This window comes from Micropterus salmoides, unplaced genomic scaffold, assembly GCF_014851395.1.
Source record: "Micropterus salmoides isolate LMB-PRFRI ecotype aquatic unplaced genomic scaffold, ASM1485139v1 Ms_hic_scaffold_8, whole genome shotgun sequence".
Classification (NCBI taxonomy): domain Eukaryota; kingdom Metazoa; phylum Chordata; class Actinopteri; order Centrarchiformes; family Centrarchidae; genus Micropterus; species Micropterus salmoides.
The window spans coordinates 15989977-16017238 of record NW_024044570.1 but is presented as its reverse complement, the minus strand read 5'-3'; the positions used below and the strand labels follow the sequence as shown (position 1 = coordinate 16017238).

The 27262-nt window shown below is 41.1% G+C and overlaps 2 protein-coding genes across 2 annotated transcripts; both read right to left on the bottom strand.

The window, feature by feature from the left end:
* Positions 1–512: 512 nt before the first annotated feature.
* myo5c (myosin VC) lies at positions 513–10980 on the bottom strand. The gene is given in 41 exon segments (XM_038706322.1): positions 513–781; positions 910–959; positions 962–989; positions 1083–1257; positions 1351–1636; positions 1735–1885; positions 1983–2072; positions 2355–2509; positions 2683–2781; positions 2862–2946; positions 3039–3207; positions 3286–3349; positions 3443–3536; positions 3638–3818; positions 3933–4013; positions 4098–4161; positions 4257–4531; positions 4652–4715; positions 4797–4890; positions 5010–5174; positions 5254–5400; positions 5485–5650; positions 5745–5956; positions 6100–6211; positions 6299–6385; positions 6474–6571; positions 6708–6839; positions 6977–7060; positions 7199–7321; positions 7411–7551; positions 7649–7730; positions 7824–8089; positions 8194–8323; positions 8398–8497; positions 8588–8669; positions 8752–8895; positions 9086–9242; positions 9325–9469; positions 9574–9745; positions 9840–9950; positions 10328–10980. Coding segments are annotated over 41 exon segments (5241 nt in total). The 5' UTR covers positions 10355–10980; the 3' UTR covers positions 513–628.
* Positions 10981–11489: 509 nt separating this feature from the next.
* Positions 11490–27133, bottom strand: LOC119893878 (unconventional myosin-Va-like). Its single transcript, XM_038706257.1, has 40 exons — positions 26915–27133; positions 26433–26543; positions 25671–25842; positions 25261–25405; positions 25010–25166; positions 24779–24922; positions 24312–24393; positions 24074–24181; positions 23840–23946; positions 23438–23703; positions 23263–23344; positions 23035–23175; positions 22768–22893; positions 21894–21977; positions 21532–21657; positions 21181–21278; positions 20981–21067; positions 20759–20867; positions 20436–20647; positions 20178–20334; positions 19087–19326; positions 18688–18936; positions 18065–18158; positions 17832–17974; positions 17412–17525; positions 16621–16755; positions 16451–16507; positions 16038–16265; positions 15845–15912; positions 15684–15758; positions 15399–15597; positions 15019–15112; positions 14772–14915; positions 14519–14673; positions 14352–14441; positions 14106–14256; positions 13728–14007; positions 12430–12604; positions 12262–12342; positions 11490–12167 (listed from the first exon to the last, which is right to left on the bottom strand). The coding sequence occupies exons 1-40, from the start codon at positions 26939–26941 to the stop codon at positions 12015–12017; spliced, it is 5466 nt and encodes a 1821-aa protein (XP_038562185.1). The 5' UTR covers positions 26942–27133; the 3' UTR covers positions 11490–12014.
* Positions 27134–27262: the final 129 nt, after the last annotated feature.

Below are 27262 nucleotides of genomic sequence, written 5' to 3'. Positions count from 1 at the left end.
AATTCTCACATTTGTGAATTTTCTGTGCACAGACTTATGGATTAATTGAGTAATTCAAATAATATTTGAAATCAAATATGAAAATCCAAGCAATTATAAACATTTTAGAGGCTTTCCTGTTGGAGGGACATGATGTCCATCCATCCATCATCAACCGCTTATCCTGTGTCGCGGGGGGGGCTGGAGCTGACACTGGGCGAAAGGCGGGTACACCCTGGACAGGTCGCCAGTCCATCGCAGGGCCACACATAGACAGACAACCACTCACATTCACAGATAAGGACAATTTTAGAGCCTGCAGTCTTTGGATGGTGGGAGGAAGCCGGAGCACCCGGAGAGAACCCACTCGGACACGGGGAGAACATGCAAACTCCACATAGAAAGGCCGGGGCAACCGGGGTTTGAATCCACGACCTTCTTGCTGTGAGGCGACAGTGCTAACCACTGCACCACCGTGCCGCCCCAGAACATGATGTTTGTATTTCAAAATAATACCATCCACAGCCCTGAAATTGGAGTACATTGTTTATTAAAGATGTTTACATATTTATATATACATTAAGGTACAATCATAAGCCACTGGACTATGAAGCAGTTATGAGGAGTGTAAAGTCAAAGGCTGGAGTTGTCAGATCCTGGTTAGGAAACCCAGATGAAGGCTGCTCGGGACCTGCAGCAGCTCCAGAGCCTGCGAGGACGGGCAGTAGGGAAACATGACCTGGAAACGATAGTCTAAGTCCTGCATCAGCTGTGTGGACCCTTCACGACCTTGTAGTAAGGACTGCAACAAGGACCAGATTGGCGTATTTAATGAAGCACAAGTATGGCAGCTGGATGAGCATTTTGCACTGTATTTTAAATTAGAAAGGCTCATTGAATTCAAATTTGAAAATGAACAACAGAGCTCACCTGGACTTTGCGGACAAATGACGACGTCACCCTTTTCTCAAAATCATCAATGGTGTGTAGGAGTTCAAAATTTTGACAATCTACAAATGGGAATGTGAGTTTTGTTTCACATGAGTGATAATCTGGATTTTTTAAATATCAATAATACTGCATGTGTGGCTTGAGTAAGATACCTGAACGGGGTTGAGTTCAGGACATTGTTCAGTGATCTCCTTGGCGTCGTCATCAGTGGACTTGTTGACTTGCAGAAGCCAGGCGGCCTGAGACAACGGCCTCAAAGTGTCTATAGCATTAGAGCTTTGCAGATCCTTCTCCTTCAGCCATTCCTCCAGGTAACTGATGTTGCACCTACAAACACAGAAGCTGTGAATAACGTTTTGTCTGCAGAAAAAAAAAACAAAAAAAAAAACAACTCTTATTCTTATTAAAGCAACCACAGACCTGATTTGCATTCCTTTCCTGCAGGAACACATATCTTTACGGAGCATGATGTTGTTGAGGGTGGTCGCACCAACTAGGAAGAACAGTTGCTTGACAGCCTGTTTGATGAGGCCCTGCTCCATGCCATGCTGGCTCATGGTGGAGTGGAAGTCAGTGAGCTGCTGAATGATGGAGGAGATGGTGTATGTCTCAGAGTCCTCGTAGATGCTGTTGGAACGTTTCCTGAAACCTGTCGGCTTCATGCTCGAAATCCCCTGTAAACTCTCATGCTCCAACATGCCAGGAACTGTTGGACAGGAAAGTAAAGCAGCGCGGTTTAGGTTGCTTATAAAGGTTGGCCACTATCAAAATCTGCATGTGATAACGCTGAACTTTGTAAAATACCGATTGCAGGAGCGATAGTCTTTTCCATGACCGTGATAAACTGATGGTAGATGTGGATGGCCAAGTCACTGAGAATCTGTCTGTGTTCTGACAAATCAAAATTCTTCAAGCAGTTCTTTTTCTGGTGAGGAGTATTTTGTTTCATGAACTCCTTTTGTTAACAGAAAGCAAAACAAGGGAATGTTCAAATAGGTCTGTTATTATCGACAGACAAAAACCGTGACAGTGTAAGCAAGGTAAAAACAGACCTCCTCTCCGCTGTACTGCTTCAGACAGTTGAGCAGCTGATACGTGTTTGACAGCCAAAATGAAAGCAACTCAAAGTCTTTTAAGTGACTCTGAAATGAAAAAAAAGCCATAACTTAAAGCCTTTACAAATGTGACATTTTATTTTAATTGTGCTACTTTAATTTTAAAGTTAGCCAGCTGTTCTATAGCTATCCTTTTCAGATCATCTACATCACAAACTGAAATTATCAAAGTAAACTAAACTGCTGCCAACAAGATAGTGAACCTAATTTTAGATACGGTTATGTATAATAGCTTTTGGATTATATTCATTATTTATTTAGCAAATCTACAGTGGAGATAAAAGCTACCAGACTGAGAATTAACCTCACCATGATGACCTTTTTGACAGCACCAATGGACGCATTCATAAGAGACTTGAGTTTGGCTTCATCGTTCAGGTAGTCAGCGTGGCGGATGCACATGAAGAGAATGTGAGCCGGCAGATTGGGGATCATATTAACAGCCACGCCTTTGGGCTTCAGGTCTGTAAGTAGAATGGAGCAAGTTTCATCTAGTTATTGTTGTATTCTGCTCAAACCCAGACTGCCACAGATGATTTCCCAAGCATATAGATACAGGAAGGCAGACAAACTCACAAAATGAATGGTTTTAATGTGACTATCTCAGACTAATAGAAATAACCCAAAAGAAGAATACCCAGAATAATGTTTTGAATGAGCCTGGGTTCATCCTCTCTCTTGTACTCCAACATGCCAAGATAATCTTTGGGAATGGCAGGCGTAGACGTTTGCTTTGCTGTGTAAGAAACATTAAAGTGATGAACATGAAGAAGTTAGAGTTATGTCACAAAGCACATGTACAAGCCACAGTGCTACCTTTCTGTGATGCTTCAAGGCTCCTTATTTGATTCTGGAGTTTCTTTATCAATGTGTCTTTCTGGTCGAGCTGCTCTTCAAAGTCCTGAAAGAAAAGCAGAATTTGTTGCTGTCTTTCATGCAGATGAGACATGCATTCACACACTTGTATGTAACCCTCTACTTATCCTCGCGCACCATATTCTCAGCAGTTAACCGTGAAGTCTCCTGTCTCAGTTTGCTCTTGACCTCGCTCTCCATCAGCTGCTGCCTCTTCAAGTGATTATTCTCCTCTTCCAGCTCCTCCACTCGGCCTTGCAGCTCCCTCTTCAACTCCTCTAGCTCTTCAGCTTTCTCCTCAAGGTGCCTAAAAAGCAAGAAAAATCAGGACGATTCAGAAATCACTTCTTTAATCAAGAAATGGACTCCATTGTGAGTATTTTACCTGCGTTGCGAGCTCTCTTCGTTGATTTTCCTTTGAAGAACGTTAGTGATCTCCTCAGTTTTGTCTTTTGACAACAGGGACAAAAGATAAACATGAGAACAAATAAAATACAAATCTCTAAAGAGCTTGTAGTTGGAAAATAAATTCCCAGATCTACCTGCTAGTTCTCTGCTCTGTTCTTCTACATGGGCCTCTAATTCTTGTTTTTGTCTCTGCAGCTCTGAAACCTGCAGTTTCAGCTCGGGTATAACCTGTGGATCACATCAAACAAGGGAAAGCACAAATCATGGCATGTTCTGCACCTCATCTACCCCAAGAAATGAAATATGGATTGAAGAATGCAATAACGCACTGAGTTCTCACTGCTGAGCCTGGACACCTCTTCGCGAATATTCTCATTGACATTACTTTTCTCCTGGAACAGGTTTTGCAACTTGCTGTTCTCATTTTGGAGGTGGTCCACTTTCAATTTCAAGCCCTCCACTTGGGTCTCATAGCTTTCCTTCTGCTCCCTTTGGTGGTTTTCCAGTATTCTGCCATTAAAAGGTCAAACAAGTGTACACAGGCTTGTCACAAAGGTACAAAACTGGACTGATGAACAGTGATACTAAGTGAATGAATCGCTATAGTTGTCAGTAAAAGTAGACCTGGTAGCTTTCTGCAGGCCATCGAAGGCTTCCAGCAAATCTTCAACTTCATAAATCTTCTCACAGTTCTTGGGACTGAGCCTTCAGAGAAACAATGTTTGAAATTATAGAGAGAGATTGAACAACTATGGGAGAGAAAGGGAAAACCAAAGATATTTGGATTACCCCAAAAGAACCTCCTCTTCAACAACACCACCCAGAAGTTGTCTCATAATCTCGTTCATTTTAGCTGCAGAAAAATATTCAGGCAACATCAGCAAACTACTGTCTTTATTAAGTGTGTATCATTTACGTAACTGAAGGTCTACAAGTGAAAGTCTGTACCTCTTGCTTGTTCCGAGTGTTGCTTCATCCTTCGGTCTATGCTATTTCTCTGATTTTGCAGGTTGCTGAGATCTCTGCGTAGCTCAGGAATGGCTTTAACATGTTTGGTGAGCTGGATGACCTGTTCCTGCAGGTCAGAGTTCACCTGCTCCCCCTCCTCTAACTTTCTCTGTAGACTGACTCTCTCTTCTTTCAATCTCTTCATCTCCTCCTTCAGAGTTTCCACTTCCTTCTCATGGTCGTGTCTCTGGATCTCAATGTTGTTCTCTGCAATTCTGCCGAGAATCATTTCATCAACTAAAGTGAATAAGCTGAGCCAGAATTTGCTTTGGCTGAAAAAACATATTTACGCCACTCATTATAGATGAGGTAGAATGCACATTTCTATTACTTACTTTCTAAGTCTTGCTTCATATTCTTTCTCTTCCAGAAGATCCCTCTTTATTTGATCAAAACTCTCTGACAAAGTGTAAAAGCAGTTAAAAATTTGGTAAAAATTACAATAAGAGTATCACACAAAGGAAACGTCACTCCAATTACCTTTGGCTTCTTTGGTGGAAGCTTCAAATCTTTTCTCCAAGTTCTGTTTTTCAAGGCTTAATGCATCCATTTCCTTTTGGAGCTGTGCAATTGTCTAGAGCGGAAATAAAAATGTGGTTTTTAAAGGGCTCAAAGTCTGCTTCATAAACAAAATGCAACAGAAAAAGACGCAAACAACTGTATTCAATTTTAAGCATCAACTTCAAGACTGACCAGACTAGCGTCCTCTTTCGCTTTCTTCTCCCTTGCCTCCAAAGACGCATTCTGGTTGTTTGATTTTTCCAGCTGTGACTCCAGACGCTGAAGTCTGTCCATGGTTTGAGAATTGGAGTTGGCCAAGCTTGTCAGTCTTTCCATCAATCCACGGTTCTCTTTGTTCTTTTAGGATAAAAGGGTTTCGGTTACATAAACTCTACATAAAAGCGTCAGCTGAAGTTACCTTTGGAGCCATGATCACCTGCTCTTCAATCTTCTTTCTGAGCTGCTGCACCCTATAGGAGAGCTGTACGTTAAGCACCAGCCGACGCATGGTTTGAAATCGGCGTCGTACCAGCCATGCTCTGGCATACTTCTGTAGAACCAGGGCTTTCTGTTCCTTCATCATCTGAGAATTAACAAAAAGATCACTTGTGGCTACATTTCCATGATACTAAATAAGTGATTCATTATTGATTCTTCAGTTACAGACCTTCTTGTACCGTTTACGAGCCATCCAACCTCGTGTGAAGGCCTGGATTGTGATGGAGGCCAGACGGACGACCTGATAGATCTGCCTCATGCGGTAACCTCTCCAATGTCTCTGGAGCACCACTGTTGCCCAGCCCTGCTTCAGTGTCACAGCACTCACCGTTTTACTGCAGGTTTACAAACAAGACAAGAACATGTAAGAACCCTAACAGGTACAACAGAGGATGCAGAACAACAAAACTGTGGTTGAACGACTCTAACCGGACTGTCCTCTTTCCACGGATATACTCTTGGAGGATGATGGCTGCCTCTCTCATGCGCAGATACTTCCTCCTCTGGCTCCACCCGCGGACATGCTTCTGGATGGTCACGCAGGCTCCTCTCAGTCGGTCTAGGCGCAGCTTCTCGAGATAAGCTACCTGACCAGCTCGGAAGAAGATCTTTGTCCGACCAAACTTGTACTGGTTGGGGTCCTAGAGATCAAACCATGAGTCCAAAGTGACACACAAACATACGTGCCCTGCATGTTTGTGTGTCACTTTGGCCTCATGGTTTGATATCTAAATGCAAATGCAAGACAATGTTGTATTTAAAAGGTGCAAAAGAGGCGGCTAACCTGGATCAACCTCTGCAGCACGTTCCTGCAGGTCTGTTTCTTGTCACTGAGGTCCGCCTCCTGATGTGACATTAGGATACTGTATCGGCTGTAAAACTCTATGTATGTCCACCTGTAAATGAAAAACATGTTTGCCATTACAACATATGATGATGAGAATAATGTAATTGTAATGTAATGTAATGTAATAGTGAATCACCTGGACGGATAGCTCTGTGCACTGATACGAATAGTTTCAAGGACTCCACAGGCTCGCAGCTGCTGCACCACTCTCCTGGAGTCATATCTCAAAAAAACACGCAAACACACCCTTAAACCAAAAACCAGGTGAATACAGAGTGGATCATGGCAAACACAGTTTCATCAGTACTCACTCAAATGGGAGCTTTTCATCATTGGGCTTAATGCAGCGCACATAGTGAGGGGTGGTGGCATTCAGTGTTTCCATCAGTAAAGAGAGGGAGCTGCAGAACTACGTTCAACCACAAAGTTCATGAGAAAGGATATAAATACATGTTACATCTATGTTTCATTGTATGCACATAAGTAAATACTAAATATTATGTAAACTTCAAGGAGGGAGCTCAATCTCCAGTAAAAATTTTCACCTTATCTCCCACCGAGGTTCTCAGCTGTTTATTGGCTGGTTTCACTCCAGGCCTGGCAGGCCTCACTTTGACACCTCTACTATTCACAGTGCTTTGCTCCTCCTCTTGGAAAAAGTTGGCCAGAAAAGGAAACTGATAACAGTTGCAAGCAGAAGAAACATTTTAAAATGAAAAAAAAAAACCCCAATGCTGCTTGGATTGACCTTAATGATATATGACATGACAAAGTGAAAAGTTAAAAGTGAAAATAAAATAAGGCCTTTAATTACCTTACTGCTTCTCATAATGTCAACCAGCTCTTCATAGAGAGTGTCTCTGTTCTTTTCAAGGAAACCTCTGCATTGATATTCCACCTGTTAATGGAAAAGAGACTCACATAGTTGTAAATAAGGTTTCTGTCAGGTATCCAAAAAGGATTAATAACAATAGAAGGAGTCATTTTTGGGCTACGTTAACCAGGAAATGTGTTTTTAAGGATCACCAGACTACACCTTGTCTGCAAAGTGTTGAATCACAAATGCCTCATTTGATAGCCTAGGCTTCTCAAACAAAGGATTGGTATCTAGGTAGTTGAATAGCTTTTGCAGCCAGCTTTGATCGGTGCCCTGGGGAAACTGTGAAGTAAAAAAAAAGACAATCAAGGGGGGAAAAACTTAATTGAAAATCTAAATTGCAAAAGTTCACATCACATCCAATGACTTACCAAACATTCTTCATCAAGCAAGTCAAGGATCCCCATCTTCGCTTCAATCAGGTCAATGACCGGCTGATTGTCATAGAAATCAATCAACGTCCATGGGATGTCCTCTTTCATGTACTCCTCTTGCTCCAGCTTGAACACATGCTGATTGAAAATAAGAACGACAAGAGAATAACCCTCCGAGCTGATGAAGGGGCGTGTGCTATGTTTTGCAATGGTTTTGGACAGCGTTGATGCGTACCAAGTTAAACTGCTGTTGCAGCTTTTCATTTGCATAGTTGATACAAAACTGCTCAAAGCTGTTGACGTCAAATGTTTCAAAGCTGTGGACAAAGGACATCAAGATCACATAAAAAAATGACAGCTAAAGAGAATTATCAAGCAGCTGAAGAAAAAAAGTGTTGTATCTGCATTACCCATAAATGTCCAGAACACCTATGAAAGCATGTTGCTTCCCTGGAACCTGCAGTGCTGTGTTTATCCTGTTAATGATACAGTCAAACAGATGGGCATAGATCTGCTTGGCTAGGGCATCTCTGGCATTTACTGCCCGCTCCTTGGGCATCGGCTTCACCACCGTCTCAGCCACCAGAATGATCCTCCGATGGCACAGCCAACGCACCAACCCCTCTGCACTCACACCCAGTAACTCACAGAAGACTACCAGGTGTGGATCACTGGGCTGGAACATAAGCAAATAAAGTATACCTGTATTGAACCAGGTTAATGTTTTAATATCTAACCTCGCACACAAAAAGATATTTAACTCAGAGGGTTGAGACTGACAGGGACTGATGATTTGTCCTCGCCGTTGTTTCTGATTTCCACATTTCCCAAATGCAGAATGGCTGCCAAAACCTTGAACACATCTGATTGAAAGTCCTCCTTCAAACCTGAAGAAGCAAGAGAGAGGAGGGTTATGCTAACTTAAAAGTTTAAACACTAAAAGCGAATTACAGTCTGACAGCGGAGGCAGTTGTTACCCAGCATGAGAAGGTCCGCCGGGTCTCTTCCATGTCTTTCTTGTCATCTACACCTTCAATGGTGATCTCACCGCCCATGCAGGTGTACCGGAACTTATCTGCACTCACTACAGATGAAAAGAATATATAATTAAGCACACTAACAACTAAATAATCCCACAATATATATGTGTTTAACCCTCAGAACAAAGACTCACACAGTCTTAGATTCTTGAACTCTGGCAGGTGAGCACAGGAACACATCTGGTAGAATATGTGATAGTTTCGCTCATTGTCTGCCTGAATTAAACAAGAGGATCATTATTAAGGATCAGATATATAAGAGCTCAGATATCTAAGATATATTTGTCTCATATCCTACCTGGAAAATGACTCTGGATTTCTCTAAGAGATAGGTCCTCATGTTTGCTCCAATGATCTTGTACCTCCTGTCAAAGCTGATCTCTGTGTATTTCCCAAAACGGCTGCTGTTGTCATTCCTGGTGGTCTTTGCATTTCCTATTGCCTGAGAGAAAATCCCCTCAGGTCATCAAGTCTCTTTTCAAGTTATCACAAAGGTCTAAGTTGTCATAATGAGTGCATTTTAGTTAGTTTAATGTCAAAGTACTGAAACATCAACCATTTTACCAGTTTAGTGGAAAGAACAGCGATGTGTTGCCTTGTGAGCGGTACTCACTGCTCCAGTAAAATCATACCTCTGTTATCGGATTGGACGCCAGGACTTTATCTTCAACTCGAGTCTTACTTCCAGATTTGCTTACAACAGCAAAGTACCTCATAGCAAATCGAGCAGACACAGTTTTACCTGCTCCAGACTCACCACTGACAATGATCGACTGGTTCTTGTGGTTTCTGAGAATAAAGGGTATGCACACTGTCATTATGACTAGACAGTATTATTCTACTAACTGTGATTATTTCAGCTTTTATTTACCTGGCCATCTGTTTGTAAGCCTCCTCTGCCACTGCAAATATATGAGGGTCCATGTCTCCCATGTTTTGGCCTGAGTAGGCATGAATGATTGCATCTCCATAGATAGGAAGCTGTTTGTATGGATTCACAGCCACCAGTATAATACCTGAAAATAAGGTAACAGAACAGGCTGAGGCAGGAGAACAAACTGCTGACAACCTACACCTCTGCGCTTAAATGTAGTTTGAAATTTAAAGATTTCAACTGTACCACAGTAAGTATAGATGATTCTCGACTCCACAAATCGCACTTTAAGGTTATGCAGGACTGCAGGTTCATGCAGGTAGCTGAGAGCGGTGAGGTCATTCTCCCCCACCAAGATGTCAGGGTTGCGAAGAGGAGGGAGTTCTGGTTTTGAAGTGTCAACAGGGTAAAAGTACTCCTTCACAATGATATAAGAGTCACAGGTCAGCTGTTGCTTCTCACCATCATAAATATGCTGCATGCAAAGGTTTTATTAGTCACATTTTACTTACAGTGCCATCTTCAAGAAGCAAATCAAGAACATTATTCCCAATATGAAAGTCTTTTATAATCTCGGCTGATTTCCACACATGTTCTGCATCTGGAATCCACACTCTGTTGTACTAAGGGAGAAGATTTTAATGGTGACAAGTTAACAGTTAATCAATGCTTAATAGAGTTATTAAAACATATAACACTGTAATTAAATGTTTGAACTATGAGGACTGTCATTTATTTTTTTATAGCAATCAAGTCATTATAGATCATATAAAAACCCTATATATACACACATAACATATAAACAAATTACACCAATTGATAGGTAAAAGTTGATAAGAGTAAACAGTCGATCATCAAGACTTTAAATTCCTTTAGTTCCAGCCTCCTCTACATCCCTGCAACTTGCCAGAGCCCTGACAGTTTCCATATGTCACTGTAAAACAACATCAAGGTATTATTGTTTCTATTATAAAAAAAAAGCTGGGAGCGTTTATCTTACCTCGGTGTAAAGTTCCAACAAAGCCATGTTTATGCATTGCTGTTTTAACTACTCCTGTTGTCAGCTGGTTTGTCACCTGTTGGTACACTGTATTTTCCAGGTTACCAACGATTTTCCTCCCTGCCCTCAACACTGTGCCATTTCCACCAATCAAGCTAGACAGAAACGTGGCAGATTTCCGGTCGTATTTCTTTTTTCAAAATACTACTCTATAAATACTGATATAGGGTCCCAAGATAAATCTGAGGGGTCTGAGGTGGCACAAGATAAAATGGAAGACAAAGAAATCAAAACACAGCCTGTATAAATTCCTGTAACACTTATCCATAACACTCAAACTGATATGCTTATCTCTTCAGGCCCCTAGAAGTTCTTCAAAGTAAACAATCGAAGAGGGAAATTTATTCTGAAAGTCCACCACTAGTGTTTCATGTATGTCTCGTGTCTTCCTGGTTGACTTGTCGCTCACCTGCTGCGGACTTTGACTGTGACTCCGCCCTCCCGTCTTGTGACAGCGGCTTGACAGAGTGGGTGTGCTCGTTTGATCAAGGATTGTGACAACAAAAGAAACCGGATGCAGACCTCTGTCATCTCACCATATGTGAACGCATTTCAGCCCCTGCTTTACCACAAGTAGTCAGGCGAATATGTTAAAAAGTAAATATTTCGCCACCTTAAACCAACTTGACCCACAATACCACTGCACTTGCAAAACTGAGACAACAGTGGGAATGCCAGAGTTACAGGAAGAATGCAACAAGGAAACACTGACACATTCCTGGTGCGCACAGCTGAGAAGCTTGAAGCCAAGAGCTTAATCATTTATGAATTTTAAGGCATTTTCATTTGGTCAGAATTTGAAAATACAGAGCAGCCAGGAACATGGAGGGATTAAAGACAACATGTTCGAACTGAATGGCTTGGTGAATACAAATAAAATCAAGGATCCCCAAACTCCATGTCAAGTCTCTCCCAAAGTTCTTCCCCCAAATAGATAAGAATTAGAGTACAGTATAATTTACCTTGTGTTAAGTGTCAAGAAAGATAATACTAAACATAATTAATATCTTGTACATTTTCTTGGGGACTCCTTGGGGGCAAAGAAAAGCTAGATGATCCATCTCCTCCAACCCCTCCTGAGGTAGTGAAACTCTGTGCAGTGTTTTTGAGTACTTATTTAAACCATCTGACTTTAAAGCCAGCCTTTAATATGGCCGACAACATTAAGACTGGTTACATACATACTTGAATTATTTTCTGCTCGTTCAACTTGTCCTGACAGTAATACCATCGCCTGACATTAGAAGTTACAGAAATATAAAGTTACAGAAATAAAGCTATTATCTATCCCAGTATTTAGAAAATTGTCATCATTTGCAGATGTTTTGATGTGAAAAGTAAAATTTCATACCCCTGAATGCATTAAAGACACAAAATACTATCAACACCCGTATGAGCATTTCATTACGTGGCAACGTGACCTTTAAAATACTTTTTTGCAGATTCACTGATCATATAGTTATTACCTCTTTGGCTATGTAGTGCTGAGAAGCTAATACTGTAAACAGATGCATGTAAACAAAAACATTACAACTGGTACAAACGTTGGCATAAAAACAGTCTTAGGTGTTTTTACTCTGGTAAACAGAACTAAGAAAACAAAGAGTAAGTGTCAGAGGTCACTGGTCTAGATGCGGGTGAGGAAGCCCAGATTGAGGCTAGCAGGGATCTGGATGGTTTCCAGAGCCACTGAGGAGGATGTGAAGGGGAGGGTGATGGAAAAGATCTTCTTGGTGTCCATCATCAATGTAGACGACTCAACTCTGTCTTTCAAAAGGTTCTAAAAAAGCAGATATAGTTTCAAAAAAAGTTTGATATAGTATTACTAAACACCGAGTATAAAAGAGCACTGCACTGTCCACATAGCTACTCACTTTAATAGTTGTGATGAATGTTGTCGGCACTCGCTCTTCAAATTCGATGACTGGGGTGTACAAGGTCAACACTTTCAAAATCTGCTGACACAAACAAACAATGACAGATGCACTAGCAACACACCATGTCTACAGATTAAGAAGGCTGAACATTTACTGATGATGGACCTGTGCTGTGGTGAGGGCGGTGCACATGGTGCAAATAGCTTGGGCGTCTGCCTCAGTCTTCTTCTTGGTCTGTAGAAGCTGTGCAGCCTGTACGAGAGGCTCCAGAGTCTCCTTTGCACCGCAGCATGCCAGATCCTTCTCCGCCAGCCACTCCTCCAACTGCCAGACATTGTACCTGAAACCAGAGGCGACGGACAAACAATTCAGACTGAACCAAGGTACTGTCTCACAACCTGACAGCTGTTCTGTGAAACCAGAGTATGGTGGATGTTGACAAAGAAAACAATTTACTGCTATTGTAGCAGTTAATCAAATATAAATGGACAAGATGTCATTCACTGTCCATGATCCAGTTGTTCTATCACAGTGTGTGTATTTATGTGTCTGCGAAACCCTGCGTGCTGTAAATGTTTGTGCATCATAACCAAATTTCAAACCTGCTTCTAGTCCTTAATATTGTCTTGAAATCAAATATTCTATAAATGAAATGATATGAGAAAACAAATTAAAAAACATCAAATTCTGAATTAACACATCAAACTGGAACCAGCCTCTCTTAAGGCATTCCTCTGACCCGATGCCTTTTATGAATCGTGAGAAAATAACGTGCACTGAGAAGCTCTGCCTACAGGTTTATTGCACTTCCAGTACATAAAAGGGATTTATTTATTTACAGCAGATTTTTTAAATTATTTTTGTACCCTGTCTATAGTAACAGACAGTAGTGTATCTGGAGGATTGGAGGGAGAGCATGAGATGGGACAAAGAGACCTATTTGTTGACAGGCTTAAATAAAAACGTTAATTTTTTTTTCTGTGCTTAATGTAACTTTGCTGTTGTTCAATAAAACTATTTACCAAATAAAACACTAAACATAAACCCTGTGCCTGGTGTTTTTATTAAGCCTAATCATTTAACACATTATCTGAGGTTTCTTTAGTTTAAAATATTATCTCCATCAGAATAAGATCTTCAACGCCACAATACTAATTTGTGAGTAATTTGCCCAACACTGCTGCTAGATATGCCGTATAAACTGATAAGCCACGAAGACTAAGCTGCTTTCTGCCCCCTAGTTGTGCTCGCATCTCAGTGATGGCGTTGCCCAGAAACCCATCTATGAAGATGCATAATCGTCTGCAGGTTTTATAACAATCACACCAGCAGCTGTCTGAGATAATACCCGATAAAGCTTGCTCGATGTAGGCAAGATTCGATTTACCTCGATCCATATGCTTCTGTCCCTCTCATGTTTCATTGCATAAAGTGTAATAACTACTGGCAAATGACTGCTGTACCTGATCTGCAGGCCTTTACTCCAGGAGCACATGTCCTTGCGCAGCAGCAGGTGGTTGAGTGTGACCGCACAGATGATGTAAAACTGCTGCTTGACCACCTGTTTAATGAGGTCTGAGTCCATCCCATGCTGACACATGGTGGTGTGGAAGAGACCAAGACGCTGCAGGAGGGCTTCCACTGTAACAGCCCCCTGTGGGAAACTGGTGCTTCTCTTCCTCAGGCCTGTCGGTTTGGACCCTAAAACACCCTGGATGGCCTCATGCTCCAGCATACTTGCCACTAAGACACAAGTTGAGGGAAAATAAATTTCATGCCGTCCTATTATGGTCAGGCTTCTAATGTTAGCTATTGCATATGGTGCGATTACGTCCCCTCACCAATCAGGGGCTGCAGGATGTCCTCCACGCATTTGATGAGCTGACGGTAAATCTGGATGGCCAGGTCACCAAAAACCTGCTGATACTCTGACAGTTCAAAGTTGGTCAAGCAGTGCTCATTCTGCTTGGCAGTGTTCTGCGTCATGACAACCTACAGCATAAAGATGTTGTACAGACATCCAGGTTGAATATGGAATATGTACAACTGTAAACTTAACTCTGTCATCAAAGCCTTTCTGAGCTTACCTCATCTCCACTGTACTGCTTCAGACAGTGCATTAATCTGCACGTGTTGGCCAGCCAGAAGGACACTACCTCAAAATCATCCCCTCTCCTCTATAGAAAGTGTCAAAATTAATTCAACATAAAACACCAATCACTTTCTTTACACAGATCAAAGCAATATACTACACCTTAATGACCCCTTTGATGCTGCTGATGGTGGAATTGAGCAGAGTGCTGACTCTCTGATCATCATTCACAATGTCAGCATATCGCAAGCACATGAAGATGATGTAAGCCGGAAGCCCGGGAATGAAGCTCACTGCTACACCACGAGGCTTCAGATCTGAGAAGATTACAACATTTCAAGGCAAAATCCACAAATACTGCATCTCTTCCATCTATGAGAGAATTATGTGCTTGAACAAAACAGGTTTAACATGCCTGTGACCACATTCTTAAGCAAGCGGCTCTCGTCACCCTGCCTGTATTCCAACATGCCCTGGTACTCTTTCTCCTTGCGGGTGATGTTCACCGCTCTGACAGGAGCGTTCATCACAGGGGCGTTATTCTTCTGTTGAGCACTCGCTTAACATGAAAGAGACACAATATGAGGAATCACAGGATGAATGCTGTGTTTATGTCCTCCAGAAAATAAACCATATGAACACAGTCAATGCCATGCGATTACCTTCAAAGTCTTCAACTTTCTTTACGTAAAGTTTAAGTTGTTTTTTCAACTTGCGTATGGTTTTGTCTTGTTTCTCTTGCTGCTCCAGGAGTTCCTAAAATTAAACATACTTGATTAGTGTGAATACCAAACTTTTATACACAGCACAGAAGTGTTCACTTTTACAGTGAATTTGAAAGATCTGTAAATAGCAACATGGTAAGAATAATTTTTCCCTTGTGGAAACTCTTAAAAAATCTTAAATCATTTCAACTTTTCAAAGGTACAGATTCAACATTAGACAAAGACATCTAACTGTTTATTTTGAAGTAGCTCTGCATTAATATAATAACAAGTCATCGGTAAAAAGTAGAGTGACATATCTGACAGTCTGGACCCACCAGGTTCTCATTTGTAAGACGTGTGATCTCGTGGTTCAGGCTCGCCCCAATGCGGGCACCTTCGGGCAAGCTGAGGCTCTGGGCCAGCAGCTTCTGCTGTTGCTCCTTTTCTTTCTTCAACTTGTTCACCTCCTCCAGCAGCTTCTTACACTTCTCATTGTTAACACGTTCGTGCTCCTGCATCTGGCACTCCAGAAGTCTGGAGGATGGAGGGATAGCATTCAGTTCCATATGGCATGAACATGCTCATATGTACCATCCTACTACACAATTTTATTTCATTACCTATTGGTCTCTTTCAAGCCTTCATAAGCCAGCCACAGCTCTCCATCTTCATTCAGTGTATGGATGTCAGCGGACCTGAGGAACAGCATCACACAATTTAAATAACACTTAACTATAGCACATGATGGACTTAAACTGGAGTGGGAAACACGTGGACTCACCTGCCAACATTTTGAAATGAGGGACTGTCACTAAGATCTAATTTCACACCTCCCCCGAGTGCAGAGTCCTAGAGGTCAGTTCATACAGGATAAATTATATCTAGGCATTGTCAGATGTCTGTTGCATTACATGCAAAACAGTGAATAAAACACTTAAATGGAATTCATGTAACAATGTAATGTTGTTTCTCACCTTATGTTTAAGAGCCTCTTGGCGGACCATGTGTGACCGGAGGAGCAGCACTTCCTCCTTTCGCATCTCCAGCTCCTCATTTGAAGAACTGAGTTGCTCCAGCAGTATGTTGTAGGGTTTAGAGCCGGGGGCAGGGGGCGCAAGTTTACTACTCTCATTGGTCAGAGACTTCCGCAGCTCATTTAGATCCTGCTTCAACTTCTTGTTCTCTGACTCCAGTTCTTGCCGCTGCATTAAGGCGTTTAGAGAAACATAAACAAATTAAACAGCTACAAATGGATTGCATTGGTTTGTTTCTATTGATTGTTGAGTATTTCAATGCAAATGTGAGTTAGAATAGAAAACTGTTTAAAGGTATATTAATATGATGACTCTTTGTGGACATCTCTTTTCTGGACCTGACCAAGTCATACCTTTAGTGTTTCCAGGTCCAGTTCTGCTCTGCCAACAGTTCTCTGCTCCTCCACCTGCTTTTTAAAAGAATATACACACGACATAAATATCAACCAAAAAATAACTAATCACTTATTGATATAACTCCTCTGTCTCTATTAAGAAACATGACTGATGTTTAAGTCCATACTTTTGCCTTTTCCTGTTGGGCTTCTTCTCTCTTATCCAGCTGCTGCCATAGTGACTGTTTTTCCTGCTCCAGTTCCTTAACTTTTCTTTGGAGCTTCAGAAGGACTGGCAGGTCCACTGTCAACTGGGTCTTGTCCTAACAAAACAGAGCAGGCACTGGTTGTTGAATCCCTTCACAAACTATCTAGAATGCTGCACTAATAGGATTAAAACACAGACAAGGCCAGACATTTTTCCCCACAACTGTTCCAAGGAGCAAGAATCTAGTTCCTTGTAGGTGCTCTGTAAATTCATTACCTCCAATATCAACACACATAAGGAAGCGCCTCTATTTCCCTCCTTTTCCTATGGCACTAATAAAATGTTTGCTGTAGGCTGCCATATATATCTTTCTCAATAGCAACCTTACTATGAAAGAAATTATATAATTCCAGGTAATTAGGAAAATCTCGTAACCAATCATACACCTTGTAATCTGACTATTCACAGCAATCATTTTATCGTGAGAATGTCAACACTGTAACTGACACATCAGTAAAGCTGCTTAAGTTAGTAGTTAGCAGATGACACCATTTTGTCCCACCATGGCAAACGTTTTTCCACCATGAAACCTAGAGTTCCTTGTAACGAATTGTGTTTATACCACACAGCAGCTACTCTTTGTCAAAAAGAAAATCCTAATGTTTTATAGCCACCACTTTAAGTGTACACAGGATGCATACATTTTTGGCAGAATAACACTTTCAGGCAATTCAGATATGCACTGTGACATTGTGTAGTTTTCTGCATTACCTCTGTTTGTACCGAGCTGTCTTCTCCCTCAGTAGAGCCTAAGCTCTGACTAAACTCAGATGAATTACTGCTATAGTTGGAGTCTGTCTTCTTGTGACCAGATTTGCTTGAGCTCTGGTTACAGGTAGAGAAGAAAAAAAACAAAAACAAAAAAAAACAAAAAACACACACATTACTGAAGGACTAAGCAGCCAGACCTAAACTTGTTCCAAACACGAGAAAACATTTTCTAATGTCACATATATGCACTCATACATACATATAATTTGTAGTTATATTCGGTTGGTCAGGTAACTGGTTTCTGTGTACTCTCTAAGCCATTATCACCCTGTCAAACGTTTAGCACAACTTCTCAACATGATACAATGATAACTACTGTTACAATTTCAACACTGTGATGCCAAACAAAGTGTTCCTCACAATGCTTAGATTCATCTCTTCCATCAGGTCTCTATGCCGCTCCTCCAGATGCAGGTGTTCACTCAGCAGACTTTGGTAGCGAGTGCGCTCTTCAGCCAAGTCTTTCTCCATCTGTTCTGTATTCATGACGTTAGTTTTAATATCTGGGGAAAAAATCATTTTGGTTTATTTATTAATCCTAAATGCAGCCATTACTTAAGGACTGTGGTTGTTTGAGGTGAACTGCTCAGTACCTGTTAACAGTTGGGCTTGATCCAGGATTAGTTTGTTCAGTTCATCTTTCTCGCTGCTCAACAAGCTGTTCTTCATATTAAGCTCTTCCACCACCTGATTGTGAGAGAGGACAAAATCATGCGTTCTTCGTCTTTAGTAATTTTCATTAAGGCTTAAGGTTCTATAAACTAACAAAAGTGAGCAAATAATGTTCTAATTTCATGAATTGCCATTTAGCATTTCATTATGTCCTTCTGTAACTCAAATATTTACCAGTAAATTCTATCATTATACTCCATTGGCCACCATAGTTGGTTTATGACACTTTAAGTCCAAATATAAGACTATTTTGTTCTTTCTTGAATATTATATAGACATATAGATATAGACAATATAGATATAGACAAGCAAACTTAAAAGTCTATAAACAAATGAGCATGCAACTTAAAGCAGCAGAAAGTAATGAGATCACACAGCCGGCAGTAGAAGCAAACGCAAACGAAAGTATCACCACCAATGCTATGTCATTAATCCTACCTATTACCATTCAGGATCATTAAAGAAAGAGCGCCATGTAGAACATTCTAGTTAAGTTGCCAGGCACTCGAGTTGGATACATTTAGATGAAGTGTTGTAGGCTTACTTGTTCCGTCTGCTCCTTGTAGATCTTTGTCTGCTCTTCCAGGTCTTGTTTCTCTCTGCTGGTGTTTTCCAGCTCATGCTGAAGGAAGGAGAGTTGCTCCAGCAATGAGGGAAGAGTCTCTGCCTTGGCTCTTGCCTCTTGCTCTGATCTACGTAGGTCTTCAATCTCTCTGCTCTTTTTTTCTCTCTCTACAGTCCAGGTCTTCTCCACCACATTCAGCCTCTCACTGAGCTCTCTGTTTTCTTTATGCTGCGGGGGGAGAACACACACACATGCTGTGCATGTGATACAACAGCTCCCAATGACCCAATATTTCTCCACAAACTGTTTCTTTTTCTTATGGTAGATTTCAGAATAAACAACTGCCTAACACAAACAAAACTAGATATCCATGCTTACCTGCTCATTTATCTTGTGCTGCAACTGCAAAATCTTGTTCTCCATGCCAATGTTGAGCTTCTTGAAGTGCTCCACAGAGCGCGCCTCCACTTTCAGCTTCTTTAATTCCTTCTTGGCCCTTATGCGGCGTACACAGCTCTGCAGCAGGATGATAGCTGCCACGGTGCGTTTATAATACTGTCTAGCCAGCCAGCCTTTCACCCATTTCTGGATGACCACAGCCTTTTGCTCAAACATCAACTGTGAAAATAAAAAGAAATATATGATGTCAAGTTAATAAGTGAAATGGTAATGAAAAGACCTGCGTTTAGTGTTAAGAAGAGGTATGGTGAAAATCCAGGTGCTTTGTGTACAACATTTTGGATTTTTTCTTCAACTTGATGATTGTATTCTTTTCTATTATTATACTTTATACACATTTTTTATAAAATAAATTGCATTAACACCACATGTTTCAGTGCTACATAACATAACTGTTGCCTGACCAATTCACAGTTTTAAATGCAAACATTCAAAATGTTGCAGCTGATTTCCTGTTGCAGAGTGTGTCAATGACATCAGCTGAAAGTAAACATGGACCCAAGCTGTTGCCTAGCAATGTAATTCCAATTAAAATGTTTGTTCTATACTTTTTATTTAAGAGTGTAAATGAGGTCAGCAAATTACAAATATTGTCAGTCTCTATTAATATTACTTTAAGATTAAGAACCCTAAACAGCAATAAAGTTTTAGGAAGTGCAAAACAATCTGGTGTATTCTGTGTGCAGCTAAGGCCTCACTGCCTCAACAATGTTACCACCGGAACTTGGCACATCTGTGCTTCCTTTGAGCTGGGAAATTTTCCATATTATAAGGGGCACCAATTCCTGGCACCTGTTTTTTTTATTATAGTATTCAACTATCTACTTGGAAAATAATTCCCTTTAAAACCCTTTCAAACTAAAAACAAACACCCGCAAATACTCAGCAGGCAAGCTAAAATCAAGGCTGATGTTACTTTTTGGAAAATAATCTCATTTTGACTTACAGTAAAAGAAGACCTTCGTAGGAATAATATGCATTTACTGTCTCAACGTCTTTAGCAAGATTACCTTGTAGTACTGCTTTTTAGCCATGTAGACCCTCAAGAAGCACTGAATAGTGATAGCTGCAGAGCGCTGTTGCTGGTAGCGTCTCCTGGTCACCCACATACGTACATTCCGCTGAATGACAACAGCTGCTCTGGTTCTTCGCAGGAACTTCACATAACTGACAGGAGAAAAAACAAAACATATAGGAAATATGCTAGAGCAGCTAGGCGTTGATAACCCTTCCTTCTTATTCTGCTGTTGTTTAACGTCTCCACTCACCAGCGTGCCTGGTGACCCCGTACATGTCTCTGTATGGTGACAGCAGATTCCCTCATCCTCAAGTACTTTTTGCGAGCCAGCCAGCAGCGGATAGTCTTCTGGATGCGGACACAAGCCATACGCAGCTTGTCAGAACGCAGCTTCTCCAGGTAAGCCACCTGACCCGCCCTGAAGAAGATCTTGGTTTTGCCAAACTGATACTTATCGTGGTCCTAGGAACATAACAGGCAAATATAATAATGTGTAATATTTTAGAGGGTCAGTGAAAATAACTTTAATTTTGTTATTTACATTATGGGAACGCTTTTACACAATACCCATACCCTTATAAGTTTTTCCAGGAGGTTTTTGCAGGTTTGTTTTCTATCAGGAAGCACGTCCTTTTGCTTCATCAGGACCCGATAACGATTGAAGAATTCCTGATAGGTCCATCTACAATATTCATATAAATAAGTCAAGTTGGATATGTATTATAAACATATATTTATGGGTCCAACAGCCCGTGGTCGTGTACTCTGGTTCAGATGCTGTTGCTGATATGCTACCTAGATGGGAAGCCCGCTGCTGAGATCCGGATTGTCTCGAGGATGCCACAGGCTCGAAGCTGCTGCACTGCCCTCACAGGGTCCAAGCTTTATGAAAGATAACATACATACGCCAGTTACAAAGACGAGTGTACTATTCGTTCATGTGTGCTTGTTGCAGATAATTGTGTGAAACAGTACAGTGAAATCATCATCCTCACGTGAATGAAGCTTTTTGGTCATTTGGCTTGATGCAGCGTACGTAGTGAGGAGTTGTAGCATTTAGTGTGTCCATCAGCAAATGCAGAGACTGTCGAAACTGAGTAAAAGGTATGGAATTAAATCAATTGTAAAAAACATCATATTTTGATTGATAATCACTTAAAAATTATTAAGTTATTTATTTCCTTAAAAGCAACTAAACCTGACCAGCCGAGGAAAACATTAAAATATAATTTTCCAAAACCACATAATTGTTTTTAGATGATGCATTCTACCCCAAGGTTTTTCATGACGATGAGAAATGTTAACTGTACGACAAACCAAATGTTGCCTGCTCTTTATGCTCGTACCTGCAGTCCAACAGTCTTCTTATTATCCCTCTGAGCCTGACCAGCCCTTCCAACGACACTGGTATTTTTGCTAGTAGAACTTGTTGCCTTGTCGTCATCCTCAAACAGCTTCAGCAGCAAATCAACCTGAAAAGATCACAGAAAAAAATACAAAGTTATTATTAAACAGCAGATGGCAGTGTTTTCAATCTGAAATTGAAAAAGTGAGTGCATTTCCTCCAATAGTTGTGGTTGAACAATTCTAGGGTGTGTGCCCACAGGGAGGAGGTGTTGACATTTAATATCTTTGACAGCCACAAAGACTGCCTAACTGAGAGAGACATGGATGTGAAAATATAATAAACTATTTATAAACTGTTCACCTTGCTCCTTTTCAGCACATTTATCTGCTCCTCATTGACAGTGTCCTTGTTTTTCTCCAGGAAACCTTGACACTGGTACTCCACCTAGGCACAAAGGATCAGGTCACACAGTGTTCTTTAACTCAAAGAGTAAAGTTCATATTCATCATTCAGAGTCTGAAGTAGACTGAGTAGTACTGCTCCAAACTCGGAAACCCATCGGCTATCATCTGATGATGATTTAGCCTATGGGGGCAATGGCCAATGTTTTAGGGCTTCCAATGTAGCCAGCGGATATCCGGATACCAGATATCCGGGCAAAGACTTCCTCTTCCGTATGCCAGTAATTGTTTACAATCTGATTAGGAATATCAGAACCCATTGGCTATTGTCTGGTGATGAATTAAATGCAGACCAATTTTTTAAAAGCTAATATAAAGCTAATCTGAAGGGCTGAGATTGATAAAGAGCTAAATTTATGTCCGATGGTAGCTGATGGATTCTGAGATTGCATTAAGGCCAATGCGTTCCGCCTTTTTTTACTCTCCACACAAACTGTGCAACCAAAGCCAGGTCAAACTTGATTGGTTAATACCACCGGACTACATGACTTAGACTACAGACAACTAACCAGAACACTTCTGATACCAAAATCTTGTCCCTTGTCTACAGATTCTGCATTCATATACAGATATCTGTTTATAGCGATAAGTGCTGCTCTAATAGAATCACCAAACACTTGAGGTTAAGGTACATTTAGCAGACAAAGTTATTACAATTTCACACTTGAGCCTCTTGGTATTCTTGATAGGAAAACATGAGTCATTCATCCATCCATCTGCTGACCACTGAGACACAATCTCTCCTCAGCATATGACATACAACTGTGTTTTACCTTGTCAGCAAAGTGGTGGATGATGAAAGCTGTATTTGATAACCTGGGTTTATCAAAGTGAGCATTTTGCTTCAGGAGGGTGTTGTACAGTTTCTGGGCCCATGTGTCATCAGAGCCTTTGGGCATCTATGGAAAGAGGAAGAGCTGACACATAAGTTAGTCATGGCCTTACTCATAACCTCCAAATATGGCGTGGTGGAGATTCCATTGGTGGAAAGTAGTTCAACAGAATTTTGGTTTAAAAATAAAATAAAACTGGCATTTTACCTTGCATTCCTCATCCAGAAGGTCCAGGATACCCAGCTTGGCCTCGATGAGATTAATGCACGGCTGGTTATCGTAGAAGTCAATCAATGTCCAAGGGATCTCCTCTTTCATGTACTCCTCTTGCTCCAGTTTGAAGACATGCTGGAGGGAGTGATAGCTGAACATGATTTATGTGTACTGTATGTTTTGACTACAAACTAAACACATTCAGCAGGAAAAGACGCATACCAGGTTGAACTGTTGTTGTAGCTTCTCATTGGCATAATTGATGCAAAACTGTTCAAAGCTGTTGACATCAAATGTTTCAAACCTTAACAAAAGCACATGTTTAAATTAAAACAACATGTCTGGTCATCCAGGGAATACAAATGGAAAAACCACACACCCGGAGATGAAAACATACCCGTAAATGTCGAGTACACCAATGAACGAGTGTTGTTTCACTGTAGATTTTAAGGCACAGTTAATACTGCCCACAATCCAGCTGAAGAGTCTGGCATAGATGTGTTTGGCTAAGGCATCTCGGCCATTGACTGCATTCATTTTGGAGAAAGACTTGACAAAAGTTTCTGTGGTCGTCTTGAGTTTCCTGTGACATAACCAGTGGGCCATTTCTTCACAGGGTACCCCCATCAACTCACAAAACACCATCAGGTTGACATCATCTGGCTGCAAACACATGAATAACAATGATCTTATACATGTAAAGATCTACACATCCTCAATACAACATTCAGACACACAATGAATCCAAAATACAACACAAGATACTCTTTTGTTGTGTCCAAGGGTAATCAGTGTTTACCAAGATGCTGCTTCTGTCTGATGACTGATCTTTCACATCCACATTGCTAAGATGGAGAATAGCTGCCACAATTTGGTAAATTGCCATTTGATCACTTTCATTAATCCCTACAATGAAAATAGAATAAATGATTATCAATCATCTCAGGCGACCCAGAAACAAAACATGTGTATGTACAGTACTGTAAATTCAACATGTAAAAGCAAACCGTACTGAAATGTAACCAACACTAACCTAACAGGGAGAAAGCCCGCCTGGTGTTGCGCATTTCTTTGGCATCATTCACTCCATCTATGACTGGGCTCTGACCCTGGTTAGTACAGTGGAAGTCATCTGCGCAACCTTCAAACATTATTCATAAACAAAATTTTACTAATTAGATTCTCTGTTAGAACTGCTGTTGCAACTTAATGTTTTTAACTGTTTCTAAATCCTCCTCAAATGACAGTTGATCTTTTAGTGACTCTCATACCTAACTTGAAGGCTTTAAACTCTGGTAAATGTGAAGAGGCACACAGCTGGTAGAATATATGGTAGTTCCTTTCTCCATGGGCCTAAAGTAGTGCAACCAGATGTAAAATGGGAACCAGGTAAATTGCACAAGTACTGCAAATACATTCAGTAAAGCTGAACTGTAGGTGCATGCATGAACTGCCAGCACATTGCTAAACCCAGACTTAAAATGAAATCATGAAAGTTAGATAATAAAACCCAATATGTGGCCATCTTTCTGAGTCAAGAGCAAGGTTTAACTGTGCTCGGTTTATGTTGTTTGTTATTATGTTGCGGAGATATACACATGCTACATGTTACATGCACGGGAGTGAGTGTTTTAAATCATTTACCTGCAATGAGAAAAAGAGAAGATGTACAGAGCTACATTTTAAGTAGGTAGTCACCTAAATACATGCAGGTTTAATCCATACCAGTGAAATTTACCTGAAACACAACTCTAGACTTTTCCAGTAAGTAGGTTCTCATGTTAGCCCCAATTATACAATGCTTCTTGTCAAACCCAATCTCAATGTACTTCCCAAAGCGACTGCTATTGTCATTCCTTGTTGTCTTGGCATTCCCAAGGGCCTAAAAGAAACACATAGAAGGCTCTCAGTAACCTCTGTCTTTTCATAATTTTACTAATAATTTTTTCCCTGTAGTATTAAATGTTACCTCCATGATGGGGTTGGAGGCAAGGACTCTCTCCTCAACATTGGCCTCACCAGAGGAGCTGCTGACTGTGGCAAAGTAACGCATAGCGTACTTAGCAGAGACAGTTTTGCCAGCTCCCGATTCACCACTTACTATGATGGACTGGTTTCTTTCATCTCTGTGCGACAATATGGGAAGAGATCCAAACCAAATATCAGTTTAAACGTATTTAGAGTATCAGCATAAAAGGAAATTAAGATTTAATTTCAAACCTGGCCATCTGTTTGTATGCTTCCTCTGCTACTGCAAATATATGGGGGTCCATGTCTCCCATGTTCTGCCCACTGTAGGCTTTGATGATGTCAGGTTCATAGAAGGGCAGGCTCTCATAAGGATTAATGGCAACCAGGACAATTCCTAATTACCACATGAAGAAAAATTCACTCTACTGAAACAATGGCCGTGCATGTTATCTGACATGGATTCAAATTAATGAACAGTGCACCCTGAATGTAATCGTTTTGTATACATTATCTATCCAAAATTCACTTTAGCGTGTGCTCCTTTAAGAGCAGTGTGCCACATTCAGCATAATGTACTGTAGATTATGTCAGAGTGTCCAGTGAGCTGGGCTCCAAAGTCTATAGTGATAGTGTGAGTCAGAGGAGATGAAGCTCATTACCACAGTAAGTGTAAATCAACCTGGAGTCGATAAAGCGCACTTTAAGGTTGTGTAGCACTGCAGGCTCGTGGAGGTAACTGAGAGCTGTGAGGTCATTTTCCCCCACTAGGATGTTAGGGTTTCTTAGTGGTGGCAGGTTGTTGGTTCGGGGGTCGATTTTGTGTTCCACTACCTAGAAAGACACAAGAAGTTAGCTGTAAGTACCTAAGTATGAGCATTAAGAAAACTACTGAAGTTAGGACCACCACTGGAAAAAAAGCAAAAATAGATGGTTAAGCAAAAAAATCTTAGCATCACTTCTACTTCACGTTGGAGCTAACTAGCAAACACTGTGCTTGCCTTGTTCATGTTCACTCATGATAATTCTTAGGCCTCATTTCCATACCAGAAGTGCATGCCCAAACTTGACATCACAGCTGCAGGTAGCAACAGCGATGAGCCAAAAAATTTCAGCCACACAGTTTATACATTTCCATCGATCAGTCCATCAATTTTGAACCCTAGAAATTATACTGGCTTCTTGTATTCAAAGCTGTGCAGAGCTGCATAAAGAGGCACAAAGTGTTTGTGTTGCTGAGAATCTATGTGCATTTACCAAACATCACAGCTGTCTTGAATAATCCCACAGCACACAAGAGATTTATGAGGCTCCATTGCCAGTGTTCTTGCAGAAAAATGTGTGTATGGCTCTCTGACAGAACATCACACGCCCATTTCCACCTCAGTGCCTCTCACTGTGTGTGTGTCATTTGCTTGTCTCACCGTGCCATCCTCCAGCTGCAGAGTCAGCGTCAGGTCGCCAGGAGTGTAATCTTTGATAAGCTCTGCTGACTTCCACACTTCTGCTGCATCTGGGAGCCATACACGGGCATACTGATGGACAAGGGGGGAAACCGGGTCAGAGCCACAGCTCTTACAGTAACACAGTATTTTACAAAACTACAGCAAAACAGAAGTGACATGCAAAAAGATGGCAGCGTTGCTTTACTTTACTTGAATTTAGCAGACAGCAGTCATGCGTAACGTAGATGGACACGGGGTATTTTAGGTGTCAGACATAAAAAAACAATAAATTGAGATTTGAAAACCCTAAAAGTTGTTCAGTAAACACCTAAACGTGACTGTCGCTAGCAAACCACTATTTTTGACAGATATAATTAACGAAAAGTTCACTAACGTTAGCTTAAGAAAACCATTGAATGAGCTGGACAACCTAACTTAAACTAATTCAATCCATAGCCTACCTTAGAGTAAAGTTCAGACGCTGCCATGTCTTACAAGTCGCCCAGTGAGCCCTCAGAAATTTTCTCTGCCCGCAGAGACACGTTTAAGCATTTTATTGACTTTTCAGAGCACAAAAACCCGAACTCTTCCGAGCTCCTCTCCTGCGTTCTGCCGGGAGGAGGATTCAACTGCTGCTCAACAGTTGTCACTCAGCTGCGCGTGCCCTGACAGTCTATGGCCCCGACATGTTTTGCTCTCGTGGGTTTTGCGTGCCTCCCAGCGGCCAATACACTCAAAGTCCTTATTAAAACGTCTGGCTCACACCGCCTGAAGAGAAACCTGGTGGTGTTAAAGTAAAGTAAAAGAAG

What these genes read in the sequence shown, in the direction of transcription:
- LOC119893878 (XM_038706257.1), bottom strand. Translation starts at nt 26,941, where the DNA reads ATGGCAGCGTCTGAACTTTACTCTAAG. An exon ending in GTTTAAAGCCTTCAAGTTAG is followed by an intron (nt 24,182 to 24,311) that starts GTATGAGAGTCA and finishes TAATGTTTGAAG; the next exon opens with GTTGCGCAGATGACTTCCAC. An exon ending in AAGAGGCTCTTAAACATAAG is followed by an intron (nt 15,913 to 16,037) that starts GTGAGAAACAAC and finishes ACTGACCTCTAG; the next exon opens with GACTCTGCACTCGGGGGAGG.